Below are 25,254 nucleotides of genomic sequence, written 5' to 3' on the forward strand. Positions count from 1 at the left end.
CCAAACTTTAAAGTCGGGCTGAACCCAGCGAACTTCCACAGGTCCGCTCATTCCTTGTGTTGACAAAAAAACACTGCAATTCTGGAGTACCAATTTTTTTTTTTCCTTCTGTATGGCATTTAACGATCGGGTCAATCAATCTGAAACTTTGATTAATCAGATTTTTGTTTATTAACGCACTTTATTTTTAATGAGGGAAATAGGGTTGATCCAAATTTTAATATATTTTTCTCCAGATTAAACATTTTTGGTGGGTTCCCTGCAAACGTGTTTCGGGGAGCTGGTGGAAGCTAGAGTCTGACATAATTTAAATGCTGCTGGCACAGAATGATAGCGGGATTTAGGTAGTTAAACTAATGCGATCAGTATACGCTTCAGCTGTTGTATTTACAGGTAGAATCCAACTATTATAGCTGGCATCTGCCTGGTATGGTGCAGGCTCAGCTTCTGAGCCAGCTCCATGCAGAGGCACCCAACACAAGATGTTCTATTAAATCATATGTTGGAAAATGGTTAAAGTAAATTAATACATCAGGAGGCATGTCTGAATCTTAATTTCAGGCATAATAAAAGTGTAACCCCTGGTGGAGTACTCAGCTAAAGGCACTTTCCTAGTTTGAACATGCCCTTAGACTGAAATACTTGAAAGGCTTACCACTAAAGAGCAGTAAATGAAAAAATATATAGGTAACACTCCAAACTTTGAAGCTTATACGTACCATTGAAATAATGATTATCAAAAATTCTTGACCTTGAAATTCTTCAACAGATCCTACTTTGATATCCATCAAGTCAACGGTCCGCAGTAGTGTTCGGATTTTTTCAACCTATAAAAAAATGTGAAATAACTAAGTCCTGCTTTTTTATTCTATAGCTGTAATGGTGAAAATGGTATGAGCAGTTTACATATTACTCAACATATCAAAGTATGGAAAATGACTTCTCAGTAAATTTATGCTGTTCTGAAAGCAGCATTAAACTGTGACAAACTCGCGGATTATAGTTGTATGACACTTATGCATGGAGATGGTGTAGTTCTGTTACACTTACATTCCCTGTTAGTTGCAGCTTGATGTGAGTGATGTACACCTAAGTGTTATAATATCCATATTTTATTACTATGCATAGAAAGAATATATAATATCAAAAAGCAGCCAGTAGACACAAGCACCAACTCAAAAATATGCAGATTTCCAAAGTCACAGTTTTTAAATTGATCTGTAAGTAATACATTTTAAATTACAGTTTAATTACTAAAACAGTTAATGCTGACAGTGGCTTTCTGGTGGCTTCTAAAAAGATTAATCAATTTGCGATCTAATCGGCTCTTACAAAAGAGCTGCAATCCTTTGAGGAGCACAATTGCCACTTGATTGCAACAAGCAATATAATTTATATTCCCAGAAGAGGATCGCATGGCCTATAAGTCTCCTTATGCTAATTTGGTACTCTACACAAGATAAGTTTTACCCCTTAGATCACCTGACAGAGGCTTTCACCCAGCAAAACCATGTATTTTGCTTTGCACTAATGAGGGGCAAAAAACCCGAACTACATGTCTACAAATGGAGTTTCTTGTTTGGTTTCTTATCCTAAGTCATGCAGCAAGGCACTAAAAATCATGTTCTTCTCTATGAAGAGGCTATTTGCACAAGTAAAGGCCCCGTCACACTAAGCAACATCGCTAGCAACATCGCTGCTAACGAACAACTTTTGTGACGTTGCTAGCGATGTTGCTGTGTGTGACATCCAGCAACAACCTGGCCCCTGCTGTGAGGTCGTTGGTTGTTGCTGAATGTCCTGGGCCATTTTTTAGTTGTTGCTGTCCCGCTGTGAAGCACAGATCGCTGTGTGTGACAGCGAGACAGCAACAACTAAATGTGCAGGCAGCAGGAGCCGGCTTCTGCGGAGGCTGGTAACCAATGTAAACATCGGGTAACCAAGAAGCCCTGTCCTTGGTTACCCGATATTTACCTTTGATACCAGCCTCCCCCGCTCTCACTGCCTGTGCTGCCGGCTCCTGCTCTGTGCACATGTAGCTAGCTGCAGGACACATCGGGTTAATTAACCTGATGTGTGCTGTAAGTAGGAGAGCAGGGAGCCAGCGCTAAGCATTGTGCGCTGCTCCCTGCTCTGTGCACATGTAGCTGCAGCACACATCAGGTAATTAACCCCATGTGTGCTGTAGCTAGGAGAGCAAGGAGCCAGCGCTAAGCATTGTGCGCTGCTCCCTGCTCTGTGCACATGTAGCTGCAGCACACATCAGGTAATTAACCCCATGTGTGCTGTAACTAGGAGAGCAAGGAGCCAGCGCTCAGTGTGCGCTGCTCCCTGCTCTCTGCACGTGTAGCTGGTCACTGGTTGCTGGTGAGCTCACCAGCAACTCGTGTAGCCACGCTCCAGCGATCCCTGCCAGGGCAGGTTGCTGGTGGGATCGCTGGAGCGTCGCAGTGTGACAGCTCACCAGCAACCTCCTAGCAACTTACCAGCGATCCCTATCGTTGTTGGGATCGCTGGTAAGTTGCTTAGTGTGACGGTACCTTTAGGCTGCTTTCACACATCCGGTTTTTGCAGTGCGGCTCAATCCAGCTCAAAAAACCTATGCAACGGATGCGGCGAAAAAAACGGATCCGTTGCATAAGTTTTTCTGTGCGGCCCGTCCGTTTTTTGACGGATGCGGCTTGATACTGAGCATGCGCAGTGCAAAAAACCGCATGCAGCAGCCGGATGCGGTTTTTGCCGCAGGACGTCGCATCCGGCGTCCATATGCTTGCATTGTAAATCGTGCCGCATCGCGCTGGATCCGGCGCAATGCGTTTTTTTTTGCAGCACAAAAAAAGTGCTAAGCAACGTTCCATCTGGCCGCCGCATGGGCTAAATATGCCGCATCCGGCAAAAAACGTACGCAACACAAGGCCATACAAACGCAACCTGCATTTTTTCTGCAGAGCGCCGTATTGTGCCGCTCAGCAAAAAACGGATGTGTGAAAGCAGCCTAAAGGGGGCTTTACACGCTACGATATCGCTAATGCGAAGTCGTTAGGGTCACGGAATTTGTGACGCACATCCGGCCGCATTAGCGATGCCGTTGCGTGTGACACCTATGAGCGATTTTGCATCGTCGCAAAAAAGTGCAAAATCGCTCATCGGTGACATGGGAGTCCATTCTCAAACATGGTTACTGCAGCAGTAACGAAGTTGTTCCTCGTTCCTGCGGCAGCACACATCGCTCCGTATGACATCGCAGGAACGAGAAAGCTCTCCTTACCTGCCTCCCAGCCGCAATGCGAAGGAAGGAGGTGGGATGTTACGTCCCGCTCATCTCCGCCCCTCCGCTTCTATTGGGCGGCGGTTTAGCGATGCTGCTGTGACGCTCAACGCCGGTCACAACGACGTCGCCGGGCAAGTAAGTACATGTTACGGGTCTGGGCGATGTTGTGCGCCACGGGCAGCAATTTGCCCATGTCGCACAACAGATGGGGGCGGGTACCCACGCTAGCGATATCGGTACTGATATCACAGCGTGTAAAGCGGTCTTAAGGCTGCTTTCACACTACATTTTTTTAACATGCGTTATGAACATTCTTTTGCTGCAAAAGCGGATCCTGTTTTTCGAAAGAAAAACGCATGCAAACGCAAGTGTTATTTTACAGGATCCTGCCACTTGAAGTTTATGGGCGGGCATTGGAGTCATGTGATCGGGAGTCAGTGGAACTGAACGTGACAGACTGGAAATTCAGATGCCGCTGGGGAAAAAAAGAGGAGAGAGAGACAGAGAGAAAGAGAGAGAGAGAAAGGGAGAGAGAGAGAAAGAGGAAGAGAGACAGAGAAAGAAATAGAGAAAGAGAGAGAGAACGAAAGAGAAAGAGGGGAAGAGAGAGAACAAAAGAGAAAGAGAGAGAAAGAGAGAGAACAAAAGAAAAAGAGAGAAAGAAAGAGAAAGAAAAAGAAAGAGAAAGAAAGAGAAAGAGAAAGAAAGAGAGAAATAGAGAAAGAAAGAGAACAAAAGAGAAAGAGAGAAAGCGAGAGAAAGAAAGAAAGAGAAAGAGAGAAAGAAAGAGAAAGAGAAAGAGAGAAAGAAAGAGAAAGAGAGAAAGAAAGATAAAGAGAGAACGAGAGAGAAAGAGAGGAAGAGAGAGAAAAAGAGAAAGAGAGAGAAAGAAAGAGGGAGAAAGAAAGCGAAAAAGTGAGAAAGAGGAAGAAAGAGAAAAAGAGGAAGAGAGAAAAAAAGAGAGAAAGAAAGATAAAGAGAGCGAGAGCGAGAGAGCGAGAAAGAGCGAGAAAGAGAGAGCGACAAAGAAAGAGAGGAAGAGAAAGAAAGAGAGAAAGAAAGAGAAAAAGAGAAAGAGAAAAAGAGAGCGAAAGAGAAAGAGCAAGAGAATGAAAGAGAGAAAGAGAGAAAGAGAAAGAAAGCGAGAAAGAAAGATAAAGAGAGAAAGAAAGATAAAGAGAAAAAGAGAAAGAAAGAGCGCGAGAGAGAGAGAGAAAGAAAGAGAAAGAACGAGAGAAAGAACGAGAGAGCGAGAAAAAGAGAGAGAGAAAGAAAGAGAAAGAGAGAGAAAGAAAGAGAAAGAGAGAGAAAGAGAGAAAAAGAGAGAAAGAGAAGAAGGGAATTTTGTTACTTACCGTAAATTCCTTTTCTTCTAGCTCCTATTGGGAGACCCAGACGATTGGGGTGTATAGCACTGCCTCCGGAGGCCACACAAAGCATTACACTAAAAAGTGTAAGGCCCCTCCCCTTCTGGCTATACACCCCCAGTGGGATCACTGGCTCACCAGTTTTAGTGCAAAAGCAAGAAGGAGGAAAGCCAAGAACTGGTTTAAACAAATTCACTCCGAAGTAACGTCGGAGAACTGAAAACCGTTCAACATGAACAACATGTGTACCCGAAAAACAACCAAAAATCCCGAAGGACAACAGGGCGGGTGCTGGGTCTCCCAATAGGAGCTAGAAGAAAAGGAATTTACGGTAAGTAACAAAATTCCCTTCTTCTTCGGCGCTCCATTGGGAGACCCAGACGATTGGGACGTCCAAAAGCTGTCCCTGGGTGGGTAAAGAATACCTCATGTTAGAGCTGCGAAGACAGCCCTCCCCTACGGGGAGGCAACTGCCACCTGCAGGACTCTTCTACCTAGGCTGGCGTCCGCCGAAGCATAGGTATGCACCTGATAATGTTTGGTGAAAGTGTGCAGACTCGACCAGGTAGCTGCCTGGCACACCTGTTGAGCCGTAGCCTGGTGACGCAATGCCCAGGACGCACCCACGGCTCTGGTAGAATGGGCCTTCAGCCCTGATGGAACCGGAAGCCCAGCAGAACGGTAGGCCTCAAGAATTGGTTCTTTGATCCATCGAGCCAGGGTGGCCTTAGAAGCCTGCGACCCCTTGCGCTTACCAGCGACAAGGACAAAGAGTGCATCCGAACGGCGCAGGGGCGCCGTGCGGGAAATGTAGATTCTGAGTGCTCGCACCAGATCTAACAAATGTAAATCCTTCTCATACCGATGAACTGCATGAGGACAAAAAGAAGGCAAAGAGATATCCTGATTAAGATGAAAAGAGGATACCACCTTCGGGAGAAACTCCTGAATGGGGCGCAGCACTACCTTGTCCTGGTGGAAGACCAGGAAGGGAGCCTTGGATGACAGCGCTGCTAGCTCAGACACTCTCCGAAGAGATGTGATCGCTACCAGAAAAGCCACTTTCTGTGACAGTCTAGAAAGTGAAACCTCCCTCAGAGGCTCGAAGGGCGGCTTCTGGAGGGCAACTAGCACCCTGTTCAGGTCCCATGGATCTAACGGTCGCTTGTACGGGGGTACGATATGACAAACCCCCTGCAGGAACGTGCGCACCTTAGAGAGTCGTGCTAGACGCTTCTGAAAAAAGACGGATAGCGCCGAGACTTGCCCCTTAAGGGAGCCGAGCGACAAACCTTTTTCTAACCCAGATTGCAGGAAAGAAAGAAAGGTAGGCAAGGCAAATGGCCAGGGAGACACTCCCTGAGCAGAGCACCAGGATAAGAATATCCTCCACGTTCTGTGGTAGATCTTAGCGGACGTGGGCTTCCTAGCCTGTCTCATGGTGGCAACGACCCCTTGGGATAATCCTGAAGACGCTAGGATCCAGGACTCAATGGCCACAGTCAGGTTCAGGGCCGCGGAATTCCGATGGAAAAACGGCCCTTGGGACAGTAAGTCTGGTCGGTCTGGTAGTGCCCACGGTTGGCCGACCGTGAGACGCCACAGATCCGGATACCACGCCCTCCTTGGCCAGTCTGGGGCGACGAGTATGACGCAGCTGCAGTCGGATCTGATCTTGCGTAGCACTCTGGGCAAGAGTGCCAGAGGTGGAAACACATAAGGGAGCCGGAACTGCGACCAATCTTGCACTAAGGCGTCTGCCGCCAGAGCTCTGTGATCGCGAGACCGTGCCATGAAGGTTGGGACCTTGTTGTTGTGCCGGGACGCCATTAGGTCGACGTCCGGCCTTCCCCAGCGGCGACAGATTTCCTGAAACACGTCCGGGTGAAGGGACCATTCCCCTGCGTCCATGCCCTGGCGACTGAGGAAGTCTGCTTCCCAGTTTTCTACGCCGGGGATGTGAACTGCGGATATGGTGGAGGCCGTGGCTTCCACCCACATCAGAATCCGCCGGACTTCCTGGAAGGCTTGCCGACTGCGTGTCCCCCCTTGGTGGTTGATGTATGCCACCGCTGTGGAGTTGTCCGACTGAATTCGGATCTGCTTTCCTTCCAGCCACTGCTGGAAGGCTAGTAGGGCAAGATACACTGCTCTGATCTCCAGAACATTGATCTGAAGGGTGGACTCCTGCTGAGTCCACGTACCCTGAGCCCTGTGGTGGAGAAAAACTGCTCCCCACCCTGACAGACTCGCGTCTGTCGTGACCACCGCCCAGGACGGTGGTAGGAAGGATCTTCCCTGTGATAATGAGGTGGGAAGAAGCCACCACTGCAGAGAGTCTTTGGCCGTCTGGGAAAGGGAGACTTTCCTGTCCAGGGATGTTGACTTCCCGTCCCATTGGCGGAGAATGTCCCATTGAAGTGGGCGCAGATGAAACTGCGCAAACGGAACCGCCTCCATTGCCGCCACCATCTTCCCGAGGAAGTGCATGAGGCGTCTTAACCCTTTCACGACCGGCCGATTTTTCGCTTTCCGTTTTTTTTTTTCGCCATTCTTTTTCTGAGAGACGTAACTTTTTTATTTTTCAGTCAATATGGTCATGTGAGGGCTCATTTTTTGCGGAACGAGCTGTACTTTTAAATGAAACCATCAGTTTTACCATATTGTGTACTAGAAAATGGCAAAAAAATTCCAAATGCTGAAAAATTGCAAAAAAAGTGCGATAGCACTATGGTTTTTGAGATATTTTATTCACTGTGTTCACTATATGGTAAAACTGATGTGTGGGTGTGATGCCTCAGGTCAGTGCGAGTTCGTAGACACCAAACATGTATAGGTTTACTTTTATATAAGGGGTTAAAAAAAAATCGGAAGTTTGTCCGAAAAAAGTGGCGCACGTTTTACGCCATATTCCGTGACCCGTAGCGTTCTCATTTTTCGGGATCTTAGGCTCAATGACGGCTTATTTTTTGCGTCTCGAGCTGACGTTTTTAACGGTACCATTTTTGCGCAGATGCTACGTTTTGATCGCCTCTTATTGCATTTTGCGCAAAAGTTGTGGCGACAAAAAAACGTCGTTTTGGCGTTTGGAATTTTTTTGCCGCTACGCCGTTTACTGATCAGATTAATTGATTTTATATTTTGATAGATCGGGCGTTTCTGAACGCGGCGATACCAAATGTGTGTATATTTTTTATTTTTTTAACCCTTTAATTTTCAATGGGGCGAATGGGGGGTGATTTGAACTTTTAGGTTTTTTTGTTTTTTTTTAATTTTTTAAAACTTATTTTTTTACTTTTTTTTTTTATTTTACTAGTCCCCCTAGGGGGCTATTGCGATCAGCATTCCGATCGCTCTGCAGTATCTGCTGATCACAGCTGGAAGGCTGTAAACAGCAGATACGCTGTCTTTCTCTTTTGCTGTGCCCCGGGCACAGCGAAAGTGAAACCAATTCATGTGTAGTACAGGAGTCATCACATGACCCTGTACTACCATGACAACTATCGGGAGTCACGTGATCGCGTCACGTGACTTCCGGTTTCGGCGGTAAGTAAAAACTTTACCGCGATTGCGCTTATAATGGCGCTGTCATGTATTGACAGCGCCATATAAGGGGTTAATCGGCACGAGCAGATAACGATTCTGCTCGTGCCTAGCAGGCACACATCTCAGCTGTGAAAATCAGCTGAGATGTGTGCCGATCGCGGCATGCTGCCGCCGGAGGACCGCGGGCAGTAAGATTATGTCATTTAGGACGTAATTTTACGGCCCGCGGTCGTTAAGGGGTTAAGGAGTGCGACTGACTTTGAAGGAGAGCCTGCACCCCAGTCTGTAGTGACCTCTGCTTGTCCAGCGGAAGCTTCACTATCGCTGAGAGAGTATGAAACTCCATGCCAAGATACGTTAGTGATTGGGTCGGTGACAGATTTGACTTTGAGAAGTTGATGATCCACCCGAACGTCTGGAGAGTCTCCAGTGCAACATTCAGGCTGAGTTGGCATGCCTCCTGAGAGGGTGCCTTGACAAGTAGATCGTCCAAGTAAGGGATCACAGAGTGTCCCTGAGAGTGCAAGACTGCTACCACTGCCGCCATGACCTTGGTGAACACCCGTGGGGCTGTCGCCAGACCAAATGGCAGAGCTACGAACTGAAGATGGTCGTCTCCTATCACGAAGCGTAGAAAGCGTTGGTGCTCTGCAGCAATCGGCACGTGGAGATAAGCATCTTTGATGTCTATTGATGCTAGGAAATCTCCTTGAGACATTGAGGCAATGACTGAGCGGAGGGATTCCATCCGGAACCGCCTGGCGTTCACATGCTTGTTGAGCAGTTTTAGGTCCAGAACAGGACGGAATGAGCCGTCCTTTTTTGGCACCACAAAGAGATTGGAGTAAAACCCTTGTCCTTGTTCCTGAAGAGGAACAGGGACCACCACTCCTTCTGCTCTTAGAGAATTCACCGCCTGCAGAAGGGCATCTGCTCGGTCGGGATGTGGGGAAGTTCTGAAGAACCGAGGCGGAGGACGAGAACTGAACTCTATCCTGTACCCGTGAGACAAAATGTCTGTTACCCACCGGTCTTTGACCTGTGGCAGCCAAATGTCGCAAAAGCGGGAGAGCCTGCCACCGACCGAGGATGCGGAGGGAGGCGGCCGAAAGTCATGAGGCAGCCGCCTTGGAAGCGGTACCTCCGGTTGCTTTCTTGGGGCGTGAGTGAGCCCGCCAGGAATCAGAGCTCCTTTGCTCTTTCTGAGTCCCTTTGGACGAGGAGAATTGGGGCTTGCCCGAGCCTCGAAAGGACCGAAACTTTGACTGCCACTTCCTCTGTTGAGGTTTGCTTGATCTGGGCTGGGGTAAGGAAGAGTCCTTACCTTTGGACTGTTTAATGATTTCCGCCAATTGCTCACCAAACAGTCTGTCTCCAGATAATGGCAAGCTGGTTAAACATTTTTTAGAAGCAGAATCTGCTTTCCATTCTTTTAACCACAAGGCTCTGCGCAAAACTACAGAGTTGGCGGATGCCATTGCGGTACGGCTCGTAGAGTCCAGTACCGCATTAATAGCGTAGGTCGCAAACGCAGTCATTTGCGTAGTTAAGGACGCCACTTGCGGCACTGCTGGACGTATGAAAGAGTCCACCTGTGCCAAACCAGCTGAAATAGCTTGGAGCGCCCACACGGCCGCGAATGCTGGAGCAAACGACGCGCCAATAGCTTCATAGACAGATTTCAACCAAAGGTCCATCTGTCTGTCATTGGCATCTTTAAGTGAAGCCCCATCCTCCACTGCAACTATGGATCTAGCTGCAAGCCTGGATATTGGAGGGTCCACTTTTGGACACTGGGTCCAGCGTTTGACCACGTCAGGGGGAAAGGGATAACGTGTATCCTTAAGACGTTTGGAAAAACGCTTGTCCGGATAAGCATGGTGTTTCTGGATTGATGCTCTGAAGTCAGAGTGGTCCAGAAAAGTGCTCAATTTACGCTTGGGATACAGGAAATGGAATTTCTCCTGCTGGGCAGCTGCCTCCTCTGCTGAAGGGGCTGGGGGAGAAATATCCAACAGCCTATTGATGGCCGCTATAAGGTCATTTACCATGGCGTCACCATCTGGCGTATCCAAATTGAGTGCGGTGTCAGGACTAGACTCCTGATAACCCACCTCTGTCTCATCATATAGAGACCCTTCTCGCTGAGACCCTGACCCACGTGATGACGTGGAGGGTCTCTCCCAGCGAGCTCGCTTAGGCGGCCTGGGACTGTCATCGGAGTCAGAGCCCTCAGCCTGTGATGCCTGGGACCCCCTTGAAGTACGGATTAGTTCCAACTGAGGGGGACCGGGGAACATAGGCACAGCAGTGTCCATGGTCTGAGCAACTGGCCTGGACTGCAAGGTCTCCAGGATTTTTGTCATAGTCACAGACATTTTATCAGCAAAGACTGCAAATTCTGTCCCCGTCACCGGGGCAGGGTTCACAGGCGTCTCTGCCTGGGCTACCACCACCATAGGCTCTGGCTGACGAAGTGCCACTGGGACTGAACATTGCACACAATGAGAGTCGTTGGAGCCTGCTGGTAGATTAGCCCCACATGCTGTACAAGCAGTGTATACAGCCCGTGCCTTGGCACCCTTGCGTTTTGTGGATGACATGTTGTTGTCTTCCCAGAGCAATATAGGGTATACAGCCAAGAAGCGACCGTACAGTGCAGTATATATATATATATCTGGTACAGGAAAAAGTACACCAATACACACTGTGGCACTAGTGGGGCCAGCACTAAAGTGCTGCTTACCGCCCGCTAAACGCGGGTGTGTGGTCGCCAGAAATCCCTAGTCTGGGTCTCCCAGAGCCTGTGTCCGTCCTCCAGCCAGACTGCATGCAGGAATGGCTGCCGGCGTCCTGTGGAGGGGGGGGCGGGCCCTGGGCGTGCCAGACCAAAAGCGGGAAACCTGCGTCCCACTGTGCCAAGTGAGAGGGCTGGAGCATGTAAATAAGGCTCCAGCCCTCGGCGCTGAGTAATCGTACAGCGTCTCTCCCCTTCCCTGATTGACAGGGAGGGGGCGGGAACGAAGCGGAGCTAGGCCGCAAAAGCCGGGGACTAAATTTATAAGCGCCGCCGCCGTAAAAGCGCGGTCGGCGCTAAGTCCCCGGCGCACTACAAGTCCCAGCCGCGCCGCCGCTCCGAGAGTGGCCGGCGCGGTAGTTCCCAGCACATGAAGTCACACAGCTAAGCTGCTGTGACTCAAACCCCAGCTTACAGCGCTACTGTCCCCGGCGCACTAACACACCCAGCAAGTCTGGTGTGTGCGTGCCCGCCTGTACGGGGACACAGAGTACCTGAAAGTTGCAGGGCCTTGTCCCTGAACGGTACACAGCTCCGTATCCATCAGGTTCACTGGGTCTGTGGATGGAGCCCGGCCTCAGGGCTTGGGGGCCGGTAAGATCCCACTTCCACAGAGCCCCTCAGGGGGATGGGGAAGGAAAGCAGCATGTGGGCTCCAGCCTCCGTACCCGCAATGGGTACCTCAACCTTACAAACCACAAGTGGGGTAAGAAGGGAGCATGCTGGGGGCAGTATATGGGCCCTCTTTTCTTCCATCCGACATAGTCAGCAGCTACTGCTGACTAAACAGTGGAGCTATGCGTGGATGTCTGACCTCCTTCGCACAAAGCAGAAAACTGGTGAGCCAGTGATCCCACTGGGGGTGTATAGCCAGAAGGGGAGGGGCCTTACACTTTTTAGTGTAATGCTTTGTGTGGCCTCCGGAGGCAGTGCTATACACCCCAATCGTCTGGGTCTCCCAATGGAGCGCCGAAGAAAGAGAGAGAAATAAAGAAAGAAACAAACTCACTCTGGTTTCTGGGCATGCTCAGTACACCAAACAGGATCCTGTCTATCAGTATACCACCGTTCACATGCATTTGCGTGCAGTTTTGTCAGAACCCAGCGACTTGCAGTATTTGGACGCAGCTCAAAAACGCTACAAGTAGCGTTTTTAAACAATATTAAAAAACTGCAAGTCGCTGGATTCTGACAAAACCGCACGCAAACGCATTTGAACGAATATTGACGCAAGTCCATTGCAAATGCATTGAAATGAAAACGCATTTGTACTGGATCCGCTTTTGCAGCAAAAAAACGTTCAGGACGCATGTTAAAAAAACGTAGTGTGAAAGCAGCCCAATACAAGCGATCAGTGTCCTTGTATCAGTGTCTTGTACGGCAGTGCCTCAGCCTTCAAATTCCCTTGGTCAGTTGGGGGTCTTGGTGAAGGGTATTATTGTAAATCCCTGAAAATCTCCATTATGCACATCTATGTTGCAGGCAGGTAGTATTTGCCGATGTAACATTCACAGGAATTGCCAGGACCCAAGAAAAGCATTGCATGATCTACGAGCTCATTAAGCAGTAAGCACAGAGCTTACTCCTTCTCATGCTTCATTTTGTTTTTTTCATAGTTAAAAATTGTTATTAATTATTAGCATTTTTTTTCCAAAATCAGTGCTAATATACATTATTTATAGTGTATTGATTAACATACATACAGATGGTTTTTATACTTTCATATGTTCTCATTGGGAACGCTCGTGCTGTCCTAAAGGAGACAGCGGCTACAACACCCGGAAACAACAGAACACATCTCCTGTACTATTCTAGGAGGGGTTGAAGCCCAGCTTTGCCTTCAACTAGGTTAGTGTGGGAACACTGGAAAACTGCCTGGAATCCAACTATTACATTTTACACATGAAGTACTGCATCTATTTTTTTTTTTATCATAGACTTTGAATGAAGCAGTATTAAAGTGAAGCTGCACCATTCAAACTATGGACTAGGGGCGATGAGGGTCTCAGCAGTAGGGCCACCAGTGATTGCTTTCTCTGTTGATGGGTAATAAATTGTGATCTTGGTATAAAACCTTTATGCGATTCAGGGAAGTTTATGTGCAAGAAAAACTCGTCACTTGCTGCAAAATATCTATGCTCTGATTGGTGCCATTTTCATGAGACAATTCCTTTACCCGTCAAGCTTTAATGTTATGGATGATTGCCTATATACCGTATTTTTCGGACTATAAGACGCACCCTTGTTTTAGAGGAGGAAAAAATAGAAAAAAAAATGAAAGTAAAAAAATGTGGTCATGACACACTATTATTTTACTGCTGACAGTGTTATGGAGGTAATAATATCCCCCATTCTAGGTACCTCTCAGGTATATATGGCCCCCATCGTGGAATATGTATGTTCCCCATCATTATATGTGTGATCCTCCAATCTGGTGTGTGTGTGAGTGTGTGTATGTATATAGAGTTATATACAGTTAGGTCCAGAAATATTTGGACAGTGAAACAATTTTCCCGAGTTGGGCTCTGCATGCCACCACATTGGATTTGAAATGAAACCTCTACAACAGAATTCAAGTGCAGATTGTAACGTTTAATTTGAAGGTTTGAACAAAAATATCTGATAGAAATTGTAGGAATTGTACACATTTCTTTACAAACACTCCACATTTTAGGAGGTCAAAAGTAATTGGACAAATGAACCAAACCCAAACAAAATATTTTTATTTTCAATATTTTGTTGCGAATCCTTTGGAGGCAATCACTGCCTTAAGTCTGGAACCCATGGACATCACCAAACGCTGGGTTTCCTCCTTCTTAATGCTTTGCCAGGCCTTTACAGCCGCAGCCTTTAGGTCTTGCTTGTTTGTGGGTCTTTCCGTCTTAAGTCTGGATTTGAGCAAGTGAAATGCATGCTCAATTGGGTTAAGATCTGGTGATTGACTTGGCCATTGCAGAATGTTCCACTTTTTTGCACTCATGAACTCCTGGGTAGCTTTGGCTGTATGCTTGGGGTCATTGTCCATCTGTACTATGAAGCGCCGTCCGATCAACTTTGCGGCATTTGGCTGAATCTGGGCTGAAAGTATATCCCGGTACACTTCAGAATTCATCCGGCTACTCTTGTCTGCTGTTATGTCATCAATAAACACAAGTGACCCAGTGCCATTGAAAGCCATGCATGCCCATGCCATCACGTTGCCTCCACCATGTTTTACAGAGGATGTGGTGTGCCTTGGATCATGTGCCGTTCCCTTTCTTCTCCAAACTTTTTTCTTCCCATCATTCTGGTACAGGTTGATCTTGGTCTCATCTGTCCATAGAATACTTTTCCAGAACTGAGCTGGCTTCATGAGGTGTTTTTCAGCAAATTTAACTCTGGCCTGTCTATTTTTGGAATTGATGAATGGTTTGCATCTAGATGTGAACCCTTTGTATTTACTTTCATGGAGTCTTCTCTTTACAGTTGACTTAGAGACAGATACACCTACTTCACTGAGAGTGTTCTGGACTTCAGTTGATGTTGTGAACGGGTTCTTCTTCACCAAAGAAAGTATGCGGCGATCATCCACCACTGTTGTCATCCGTGTACGCCCAGGCCTTTTTGAGTTCCCAAGCTCACCAGTCAATTCCTTTTTTCTCAGAATGTACCCGACTGTTGATTTTGCTACTCCAAGCATGTCTACTATCTCTCTGATGGATTTTTTTCTTTTTTTTCAGCCTCAGGATGTTCTGCTTCACCTCAATTGAGAGTTCCTTAGACCGCATGTTGTCTGGTCACAGCAACAGCTTCCAAATGCAAAACCACACACCTGTAAATCAACCCCAGACCTTTTAACTATTTCATTGATTACAGGTTAACGAGGGAGATGCCTTCAGAGTTAATTGCAGCCCTTAGAGTCCTTGTCCAATTACTTTTGGTCCCTTAAAAAAGAGGAGGCTATGCATTACAGAGCTATGATTCCTAAACCCTTTCTCCGATTTGGATGTGAAAACTCTCATATTGCAGCTGGGAGTGTGCACTTTCAGCCCATATGATATATATAATTGTATTTCTGAACATGTTTTTGTAAACAGCTAAAATAACAAAACTTGTGTCACTGTCCAAATATTTCTGGACCTAACTGTACTGTGTGTGTGTGTGTGTGTGTGTGTGTGTGTGTGTGTATATATAGAGTTATATACTCTCTGTGTGTGTGTGTGTGTGTGTGTGTATATATATAGATATATATATGATCCAACCCCATCTAGGTGTACAGTAATGCCTTTATATACTATGAAGGGAATTTTGTTTACTTACCGTAAATTCCTTTTCTTCTAGCTCTAATTGGGAGACCCAGACAATTGGGTGTATAGGCTATGCCTCCGGAGTCCGCACAAAGTACTACACTTAAAAGTGTTAGGCCCCTCCCCTTCTGCCAATACACCCCCCGTGCTCCCACGGGCTGCTCAGTTTTGGTGCAAAAGCAAGAAGGAGGAAAAAATAATTATAAACTGGTTTAACTTCAATCCGAAGGAAACTCGGAGAACTGAAACCATTCAACATGAACAACATGTGTACACAAAAAAACAGGGGCGGGTGCTGGGTCTCCCAATTAGAGCTAGAAGAAAAGGAATTTACGGTAAGTAAACAAAATTCCCTTCTTCTTTTTCGCTCTATTGGGAGACCCAGACAATTGGGACGTCCAAAAGCAGTCCCTGGGTGGGTAAAATAATACCTCGTAAGAGAGCCGTAAAACGGCCCTTTCCTACAGGTGGGCAACCGCCGCCTGAAGGACTCGTCCACCTAGGCTGGCATCCGCCGCAGCATAGGTATGCACCTGATAGTGCTTCGTGAAAGTGTGCAGGCTCGACCAGGTAGCCGCCTGACACACCTGTTGAGCCGCAGCCTGGTGCCTCAAAGCCCAGGACGCTCCCACGGCTCTGGTAGAATGGGCCTTCAGCCCTGAGGGAACCGGAAGCCCAGCCGAACGGTAAGCTTCGATAATTGGCTCCTTGATCCACCGAGCCAGGGTTGATTTGGAAGCCTGTGACCCTTTACGCTGGCCAGCGACAAGGACAAAGAGTGCATCCGAGCGGCGCAGGGGCGCCGTACGAGAAATGTAGAGTCTGAGTGCTCTCACCAGATCTAACAAGTGCAAATCCTTTTCACATTGGTGAACTGGATGAGGATAAATAGAGGGTAAGGAAATATCCTGATTGAGATGAAAGGGGGATACCACCTTAGGGAGAAACTCCGGAACCGGACGTAGAACCACCTTGTCCTGGTGAAAAACCAGAAAAGGGGCTTTGCACGACAACGCTGCTAGCTCAGACACTCTCCGAAGTGAAGTGACTGCTACTAGAAAAACCACTTTCTGCGAAAGGCGTGAGAGAGAAATATCTCTCATTGGCTCGAATGGTGGTTTCTGAAGAACCATCAGCACCCTGTTTAGATCCCAGGGTTCTAACGGCCGCTTGTAAGGTGGAACGATGTGACAAACTCCCTGCAGGAACGTGCGTACCTGTGGAAGTCTAGCTAGGCGCTTCTGGAAAAACACTGAGAGCGCTGAAACTTGTCCCTTAAGGGAACCGAGCGACAAACCCTTTTCCCGTCCAGATTGAAGGAAGGACAGAAAAGTAGGTAATGCAAATGGCCAGGGAGAAAAACCCTGAGCAGAGCACCACGACAGGAAAATTTTCCACGTCCTGTGATAAATCTTGGCGGACGTTGGTTTCCTAGCCTGTCTCATAGTGGCAATGACTTCTTGAGATAACCCTGAAGACGCTAGGATCCAGGACTCAATGGCCACACAGTCAGGTTGAGGGCCGCAGAATTCAGATGGAAAAACGGCCCTTGAGACAGCAAGTCTGGTCGGTCTGGTAGTGCCCACGGTTGGCCGACCGTGAGATGCCACAGATCCGGGTACCACGACCTCCTCGGCCAGTCTGGAGCGACGAGGATGGCGCGGCGGCAGTCGGCCCTGATCTTGCGTAACACTCTGGGCAACAGTGCCAGCGGAGGAAACACATAAGGGAGCTGAAACTGCGACCGATTCTGAACTAAGGCGTCTGCCGCCAGAGCTCTGGGATCTTGAGACCGTGCCATGAACGTTGGTACCTTGTTGTTGTGCCGGGACGCCATGAGGTCGACGTCCGGCACCCCCCAGCGGCAACAGATCTCCTGAAACACGTCCGGGTGAAGGGACCATTCCCCTGCGTCCATGCCCTGGCGACTGAGATAATCTGCTTCCCAGTTTTCCACGCCTGGGATGTGAACTGCGGATATGGTGGAGGCCGTGGCTTCCACCCACATCAAAATCCGCCGGACTTCCTGGAAGGCTTGTCGACTGCGTGTGCCGCCTTGGTGGTTGATGTATGCCACCGCTGTAGATTTGTCCGACTGAATTCGGATCTGCTTGCCTTCCAGCCACTGCTGGAACGCTTTCAGGGCAAGATACACTGCCCGAATTTCCAGAACATTGATCTGAAGCGAGGACTCTTGCCGGGTCCACGTACCCTGAGTCCTGTGGTGGAGAAAAAAACGCTCCCCACCCTGACAGACTTGCGTCCGTCGTGACTACTTCCCAGGATGGGGGTAGGAAGGATTTCCCCTTCGACAATGAAGTGGGAAGAAGCCACCACCGAAGGGAAGCTTTGGTCGCCTGAGAGAGGGAGACGGTCCTGTCGAGGGACGTCGGCTTCCTGTCCCATTTGCGTAGGATGTCCCATTGAAGAGGACGCAGGTGAAACTGCGCGAAAGGGACTGCTTCCATTGCTGCCACCATCTTCCCCAGGAAGTGCATGAGGCGCCTCAAGGGGTGTGACTGGCCTTGAAGGAGAGATTGTACCCCTGTCTGTAGTGACCGCTGCTTGATCAGCGGAAGCTTCACTATCGCTGAGAAGGTATGAAACTCCATGCCAATGTATGTGAGCGATTGGGCCGGTGTCAGATTTGACTTTGGAAAAAAGATGATCCACCCGAAACTCTGGAGAGTCTCCAGGGTAGCGTCGAGGCTGTGTTGGCATGCCTCTAGAGAGGGTGCCTTGATCAACAGATCGTCCAAGTACGGGATCACCGAGTGACCCTGAGAATGGAGGACCGCTACTACAGTAGCCATAACCTTGGAGAAAACCCGTGGGGCTGTTGCCAGGCCGAATGGCAGTGCCACGAACTGCAGGTGTTCGTTTCCTATGGCGAAGCGCAAGAAGCGCTGGTGCTCTGGGGCAATCGGAACGTGGAGATAAGCATCTTTGATATCGATCGATGCAAGGAAAACTCCTTGGGACATTGAGGCGATGACGGAGCGAAGGGATTCCATCCGGAACCGCCTGGTCTTTACGTGTTTGTTGAGAAGTTTCAGGTCTAGGACAGGACGGAAAGACCCGTCCTTCTTTGGGACCACAAACAAGTTGGAGTAAAAACCGTGGCCCTGTTGATGAAGAGGAACAGGGACCACCACTCCTTCTGCCTTCAGAGTGCCCAGCGCCTGCAGAAGAGCCTCGGCTCTCTCGGGAGGCGGAGAAGACCTGAAGAATCGAGTCGGGGGACGAGAGATGAACTCTATCTTGTAACCGTGAGACAGAATGTCTCTCACCCAGCGGTCTTTTATTTGTGGCAACCAGGTGTCGCAAAAGCGGGAGAGCCTGCCACCGACCGAGGATGCTACTAGAGGAGGTAGAAGTCATGAGGCAGCCGCTTTGTTAGCGGTGCTCCCAATGGCCTTTTTAGGACGTGACTTAGACCGCCATGCATCAGAGTTCCTTTGTTCTTTCTGAGACCTTTTGGACGAGGAGAATGGGGACCTGCCCGCGCCCCAAAAGGACCGAAACCTCGACTGCCCTCTCCTCTGTTGGGAGAGGTTCTGCTTGGGCTGGGGTAAGGATGTATCCTTTCCCTTGGATTGTTTGATGATTTCATCCAGGCGCTCGCCAAAGAGCCTGTCGCCAGAAATTGGCAAACCGGTTAAACGCTTTTTTGGAAGCGGAATCTGCCTTCCACTCCCGTAGCCACAAGGCCCTTCGGACTACTACCGAATTGGCGGTCGCAACTGCCGTACGGCTCACAGAGTCCAGGACAGCATCCATAGCGTAAGACGCAATTGCCAAGGTCTGGGAGGTAATGGAAGCCACTTGTGGCGCGGCCGCTTCAATTTTTGCTTGACCTGCTGATATAGCTTGTAGCGCCCATACGGCTGCGAATGCTGGGGCAAAAGAAGCTCCGATAGCTTCATAGATGGACTTCATCCAGAGCTCCATCTGCCTGTCAGTGACATCTTTAAGCGAGGCCCCATCTTCCACTGCAAGTATGGATCTAGCCGCCAGTCTGGAGATTGGAGGATCCACTTTGGGACATTGAATCCAACCTTTAACCACTTCCGGGGGAAAAGGATAACGTGTACCCTTAAGGCGCTTAGAGAAACGCTTATCCGGACAAGCATGGTGATTCTGGATTGCCTCTCTGAAATCAGAGTGGTCTAGAAACATACTCTGTGTACGCTTGGGGACCCTGAAGCGAAATTTCTCCTGCTGAGAATCAGACTCCTCCGCCGGAGGGGCTGAGGGAAGAATATCCAGCAACTGATGAATGGATGCAATAAGATCATTCACTATGGCGTCCCCGTCTGGGGAATTAAGATTGAGAGCGCTCCCAGGATCAGAATCCTGATCAGCTGTTTCCGCATCATCAACCAGAGAATCCCCCCGCTGAGACCCTAAACAATATGATGTCGAGGGAAATTCTAAGCGGGCTTGCTTAGACGATCTGGGGCTAGGTTCTAAGTCTGAACCCTCCGTCTGGGATGTATGAGATACCCCGTGAGGACATTGTTGGTCCAACTGAGGGGGGTCAGGGAACAATGATTCAACAGAGTCCCTTTGCTGAGATACCGGTCTGGACTGCAAGGCTTCTAGTATCTTAGCCATAGTCTCAGAGAGATGATCCTTAAAGGCTGCAAACTCAGTCCCCGTCACCTGGACAGTGTCAACAGGTGGCTCCCCCTGGGCCCCTCTTAGCAGAGGATCCGGCTGAGGAAGTGTCACAGGGGTCGAACACTGTACACAATGAGGGTCAGTGGAACCTGCCTGTAGCTGGGTCTTACATGCGGCGCAGGCAACATAATAAGCCTGTGTTTTGGCACCCCTGCCTTTTATGGGCGCCATGCTATAGTTTTCCCTGAGTAACACAATAGGGTATATAGCCAGAAAGAACTGTGCTCATACAGTGTAAATTATATACAGTACACAAATAATGTACCCATACAATACAGCACCATGGGGCTAGCACCACATGTGCTGTTTACCAGCCGCCTAAGCGGTTGTGAGGCCACCAGAGACCGTGTCTGGGTCTCCCATGAATATGTCCCTCTCTGCAGCGTCGGTGGAGCTGACAGGAATGGCTGCGGCGTCCTGACGAGCTGAGGAAGCTGTGGGCGTGGCCTAGAAAGAGCGCGAAACGGGCGCTCATACTGTGTACAGTGAGGGGAGTGGAGCATGTAAATCATACTCCAGCCCTCATTGCTGCTCGCTCCGTGCAGCGTCCCGCCCTTCCCCTGCCTGTCAGGGCTGAGGGCGGGAGAAAAAAAGGGAAACTAGGCCGCAATGAAGCCGGGGACTGTAGTAATAAACGCGGCCGCCGTAAAAGCGCGGTCGCGTGAAAGTCCCCGGCGAACTACAAGTCCCAGCCGTGCCGCAGTGTCCCGTGGCAACGGCGGTCAGTGCGGTAGCCCTTACATATAAACACACTCAGCGACGCTGAGTGTGTAATGGCACATATAGACCCGGTCAGCGCCGCGGTCCCCGGTGCACTAGCACACCCAGCAAAGCTGAGGTGATGCCGTGCGCGGTCCCCATAGGGATACAGAGTACCTTTAAGATGCAGGGCCATGTCCCTGAACGGTATCGGCTCCTATCCATCAGGCTCCACAGGAGTTGTGGATGAAGCCCGGTCTCAGTGCCTGGAGACCGATAAGATCCCACTTCACCCAGAGCCCTAAGGGGGATGGGGAAGGAAAAACAGCATGTGGGCTCCAGCCGCCGTACCCGCAATGGATACCTCAACCTTAACAACACCGCCGACAAAAGTGGGGTGAGAAGGGAGCATGCTGGGGGCCCTATATGGGCCCACTTTTCTTCCATCCGACCTAGTCAGCAGCTGCTGCTGACTAATCTGTGGAGCTGTGCTGTGCGTGTCTGACCTCCTTCGCACAAAGCAAAAAACTGAGCAGCCCGTGGGAGCACGGGGGGTGTATTGGCAGAAGGGGAGGGGCCTAACACTTTTAAGTGTAGTACTTTGTGCGGCCTCCGGAGGCATAGCCTATACACCCAATTGTCTGGGTCTCCCAATAGAGCGAAAAAGAAATTATTTATTGTCTTACTTTTACAGATGTGATACTCATCATGCTTCAGTTTGGTCCTGGCACTAGAAGCAAAGTCTCCCATATCTCGAGGACCTGCAGTGATGTAATGAAGAGGCAGGGCACTGTGCTGTTCTGGCCCACCCCTCTTCATTACATCACTGCAGGTCCTTGTTAGCTACGGGAGACTTCGTTTCTAGTGCAGAGGCAGGAGCAAAGTGAAAGCAATGTGAGCACTCAGCACAGAGACTGCGGGCTGTGCTGTGATGCTGTGCTCTGGCCCGGATACTGCAGTGATCTGCACTTTCTCCAGGCCAGACAAAACTGCAGCGGCACCCTGCTCCTGCCTTATAAACAGCGGACCCACAGTCTCCCCAGCCTCTGCAGGAAGCCGGCGGCTGGAGCACCCACGTGTGTGATTTGCTGCTCCTCATACCCGCTTCTAGTCACTGACTGCAGATAGAAGTGGACGGGGAGCAGCTAATGAATATTCGTTTACTTTAAGCAGCGGGCACACGTGGCTTCTCCAGCCGCCGGCTTCCTGTAGCAGCGACCCTCCCTGCCTCCTGTGATCCCACTGCATAGCGCTGACTCCCCACAGCTCCCTACCCCGCAGGTACCCCCCGCTTTGACATTCAGACCATAATACGCACCCCACACTTTCCTCCCAAATTTGGAGGGAAAAAAGTGCATCTTATGGTCCGAAAAATACGGTATATGTAATGCAGTAGTATCATACAGTACCTGTTTCCGGTATGGTGTAATCACCCCAATATCTCTGGCAGACACTGATGTGGTGACATGTTTTGCAAGTATGCAGCAGTATCTCATGACCTGCACAGCTTCTGATGGATTGAACCAGGATGGGTTGCTTCCTTCACGCATTTCTGTTCCCTGTAGAGAAAAATTGTTTAATTCAGAAATGGCTCAGAATGACCGTATTTTTTGTTTTATAAGACGAACCGGATTATAAGATGAACCCCAAATATAGAGATAAAAAAATAAATAAATACAAATGGGGTGCATCTTATTCTCCGGTGGTGTCTTTCTGTAGGGGGGTGACCGCAGTGGTGGAGCGGGGGTCACAGGAAGCAGGGGAGGTGATGGAATAGGGCACTGCTGGCTGCTGCGCGGCCGGCCGTGATGGCTGTGTAGAGCAGGGCAGTGCGGGGGGGGGGGGATGCTCTGTCGGCGGTGCGATTTTCAAATAATGCCACCCGGAATCGGCGCCTGCACAGATTGAGCTCTCGGTTTAATGACAATCCGAGAGCTCCATCTGCGCACGCATTATATGAAGGTCGAACCTCTGACAGAGCATCTCACCCGCCGCACTGCCCTAACTGCACACAGTGCCCACCGCAGCAAGCACAGTGCTCATTCCCCATCTCCCGGGGTAAGCTAAATTCGGATTTTAAGACGCACCCCTCATTTTCCTCCCAAATTTTTGGGAGGAAAAGTGAGTCTTATAATTCGAAAGATATGGTACTCTCTTAGGGGTGAAACCATCAACAAATAAAACAAGAAAAAAAGTCTGTAGAAAACATATTCCTAAAGAAATGTCACAACATGTAATATTTCTGTAGAGTATTTGAAATGGAAGGGTTTACATACCCTGACACCATGGAAAATTAAAGGAAAACCTCTTTTAGGCAACTTGTCCCATCTCAGGAGCCGGTTAACGACAGCTGGATCTGCACAGACTTCTAGTTCTTTATGGTAGAACAGCTTGGATGGGAGATGAAGCAAGGATGAATGTGATCTGTAGTTCTTCATCAGTTTTGTTACCTTTCAATAATTAAAAAGGTAAAATCTAAACTAAACAGGTGTAAGCATATGAAAAGAGTAACTGACATTTTATGTATTTAAACGTGAAAATAAGAAACTTTGTAATATATCTTATTAGAGAAATTTGCTTCTTTCTCCTACTAGATTGATCTCAAAAACTGCAAAATCTGTCTTCAGTGTATAGGCTTTTCCTATTCCTGAGAAATAACAGTTAGTGCTCAAAACGTTCTATTGAATTGACCGCAAAATATCTGCATCTGCCTCTAACTCCTCATAGAAGTTGAAAAGCACCAACTAACATCTCATATATGTCTCATTAATGGGAAAATCTATCTTCACTCAATACAGATTTTTCTTTTTAGATTTTGCCCATGAATTAAGAATGAAAGATTAGTCCAGGAGGAGAAAGTAGTACGATAGATTTCTCTGATAAAATATACTGCAAAGTTTCTTATTATCATATGTATTAGTAATTTATGTATTTTTTTTTATTGCTGTGTTTAAATGAAAATTGCGGTTAAATGAAACCAAATGTAATTAATCCATTTAAACCTCTTATCACAACTCACCAACAAAATTTCTAGCTACTGTAGACAAATTGTTCATAAGAGTACACATTGAGAAATGAATATCAGAGGGTAATAAGAATGCTGGTGTGTCAGATTATGATAATGCATACATTTTGGGGGGGTCTGCACAGTATAGCCAAATTAAGGTCACTATACTGAGAAATAATGTTATCAGAATTTAAGATATCCAAGGTCTTAAGAATACAGATGAATGAACCGAAAGTTCAGTGTTCGTACCAAACACAGACTTTACCAAAAACAAAGTTCAAGTTTGGAATTTGGGTGCTTTACATTCGCTAACTACTCGCTCGAGCATCGCTGTGCTCAGCCCAGTGCGAGCCGCTTGCAGTGTTTGAATGGCTCGCACTGGTGATAACACAGCATTATTAGAGGTATCGTCCACCAAAAAAAAATAAATAAATAAAATAAAAAACACGACCACCCAATCCCGGACGTGCTCTGTTTATGGCTGGCTGTATGTGGGCAGAGACCGAAATTGCCCAATTAGTGACTTCCATTGGGGCTCAGGTCGAGTGCGGGTCCCAGATCGAACTTTATCCAAAGTCCGGCAGAACCTACAGAGCCAGCTTAAATTGTTCCACTCATCTCTACTTTTAAATAATTATTTAATTTACTGTATATTTCTATTCCATTTCTTATATAGTATTAACAAAACTAATGAACCTATGCTTAACCCCTTCACGACCTTGGACATATATATATATATACATATATATATATATATATACATATACATACAGTTAGGTCCAGAAATATTTGGACAGTGACACAATTTTCGCGAGTTGGGCTCTGCATGCCACCACATTGGATTTGAAATGAAACCTCTACAACAGAATTCAAGTGCAGATTGTAACGTTTAATTTGAAGGTTTGAACAAAAATATCTGATAGAAATTGTAGGAATTGTACACATTTCTTTACAAACACTCCACATTTTAGGAGGTCAAAAGTAATTGGACAAATAAACCAAACCCAAACAAAATATTTTTATTTTCAATATTTTGTTGCGAATCCTTTGGAGGCAATCACTGCCTTAAGTCTGGAACCCATGGACATCACCAAACACTGGGTTTCCTCCTTCTTAATGCTTTGCCAGGCCTTTACAGCCGCAGCCTTCAGGTCTTGCTTGTTTGTGGGTCTTTCCGTCTTAAGTCTGGATTTGAGCAAGTGAAATGCATGCTCAATTGGGTTAAGATCTGGTGATTGACTTGGCCATTGCAGAATGTTCCACTTTTTTGCACTCATGAACTCCTGGGTAGCTTTGGCTGTATGCTTGGGGTCATTGTCCATCTGTACTATGAAGCGCCGTCCGATCAACTTTGCGGCATTTGGCTGAATCTGGGCTGAAAGTATATCACGGTACACTTCAGAATTCATCCGGCTACTCTTGTCTGCTGTTATGTCATCAATAAACACAAGTGACCCAGTGCCATTGAAAGCCATGCATGCCCATGCCATCACGTTGCCTCCACCATGTTTTACAGAGGATGTGGTGTGCCTTGGATCATGTGCCGTTCCCTTTCTTCTCCAAACTTTTTTCTTCCCATCATTCTGGTACAGGTTGAT

The 25,254-nt window shown here is 48.1% G+C and overlaps 1 protein-coding gene across 1 annotated transcript in view; it reads right to left on the reverse strand.

Annotated features, from left to right (window-relative positions):
• Positions 1-25,254, reverse strand: part of MOV10L1 (Mov10 like RNA helicase 1) — a 371,844-nt gene that overhangs the window by 39,387 nt on the left and 307,203 nt on the right. The window contains exons 21-23 of the mRNA XM_075345097.1: positions 22,926-23,099; positions 22,059-22,208; positions 720-827 (exon numbers count right to left, since the gene is read on the reverse strand). Of these exons, the coding sequence (XP_075201212.1) occupies positions 720-827; positions 22,059-22,208; positions 22,926-23,099 (432 nt within the window). The remainder of the gene's footprint in view (positions 1-719; positions 828-22,058; positions 22,209-22,925; positions 23,100-25,254) is intronic.

Source organism: Anomaloglossus baeobatrachus, chromosome 4 (assembly GCF_048569485.1).
Source record: "Anomaloglossus baeobatrachus isolate aAnoBae1 chromosome 4, aAnoBae1.hap1, whole genome shotgun sequence".
Lineage (NCBI taxonomy): Eukaryota > Metazoa > Chordata > Amphibia > Anura > Aromobatidae > Anomaloglossus > Anomaloglossus baeobatrachus.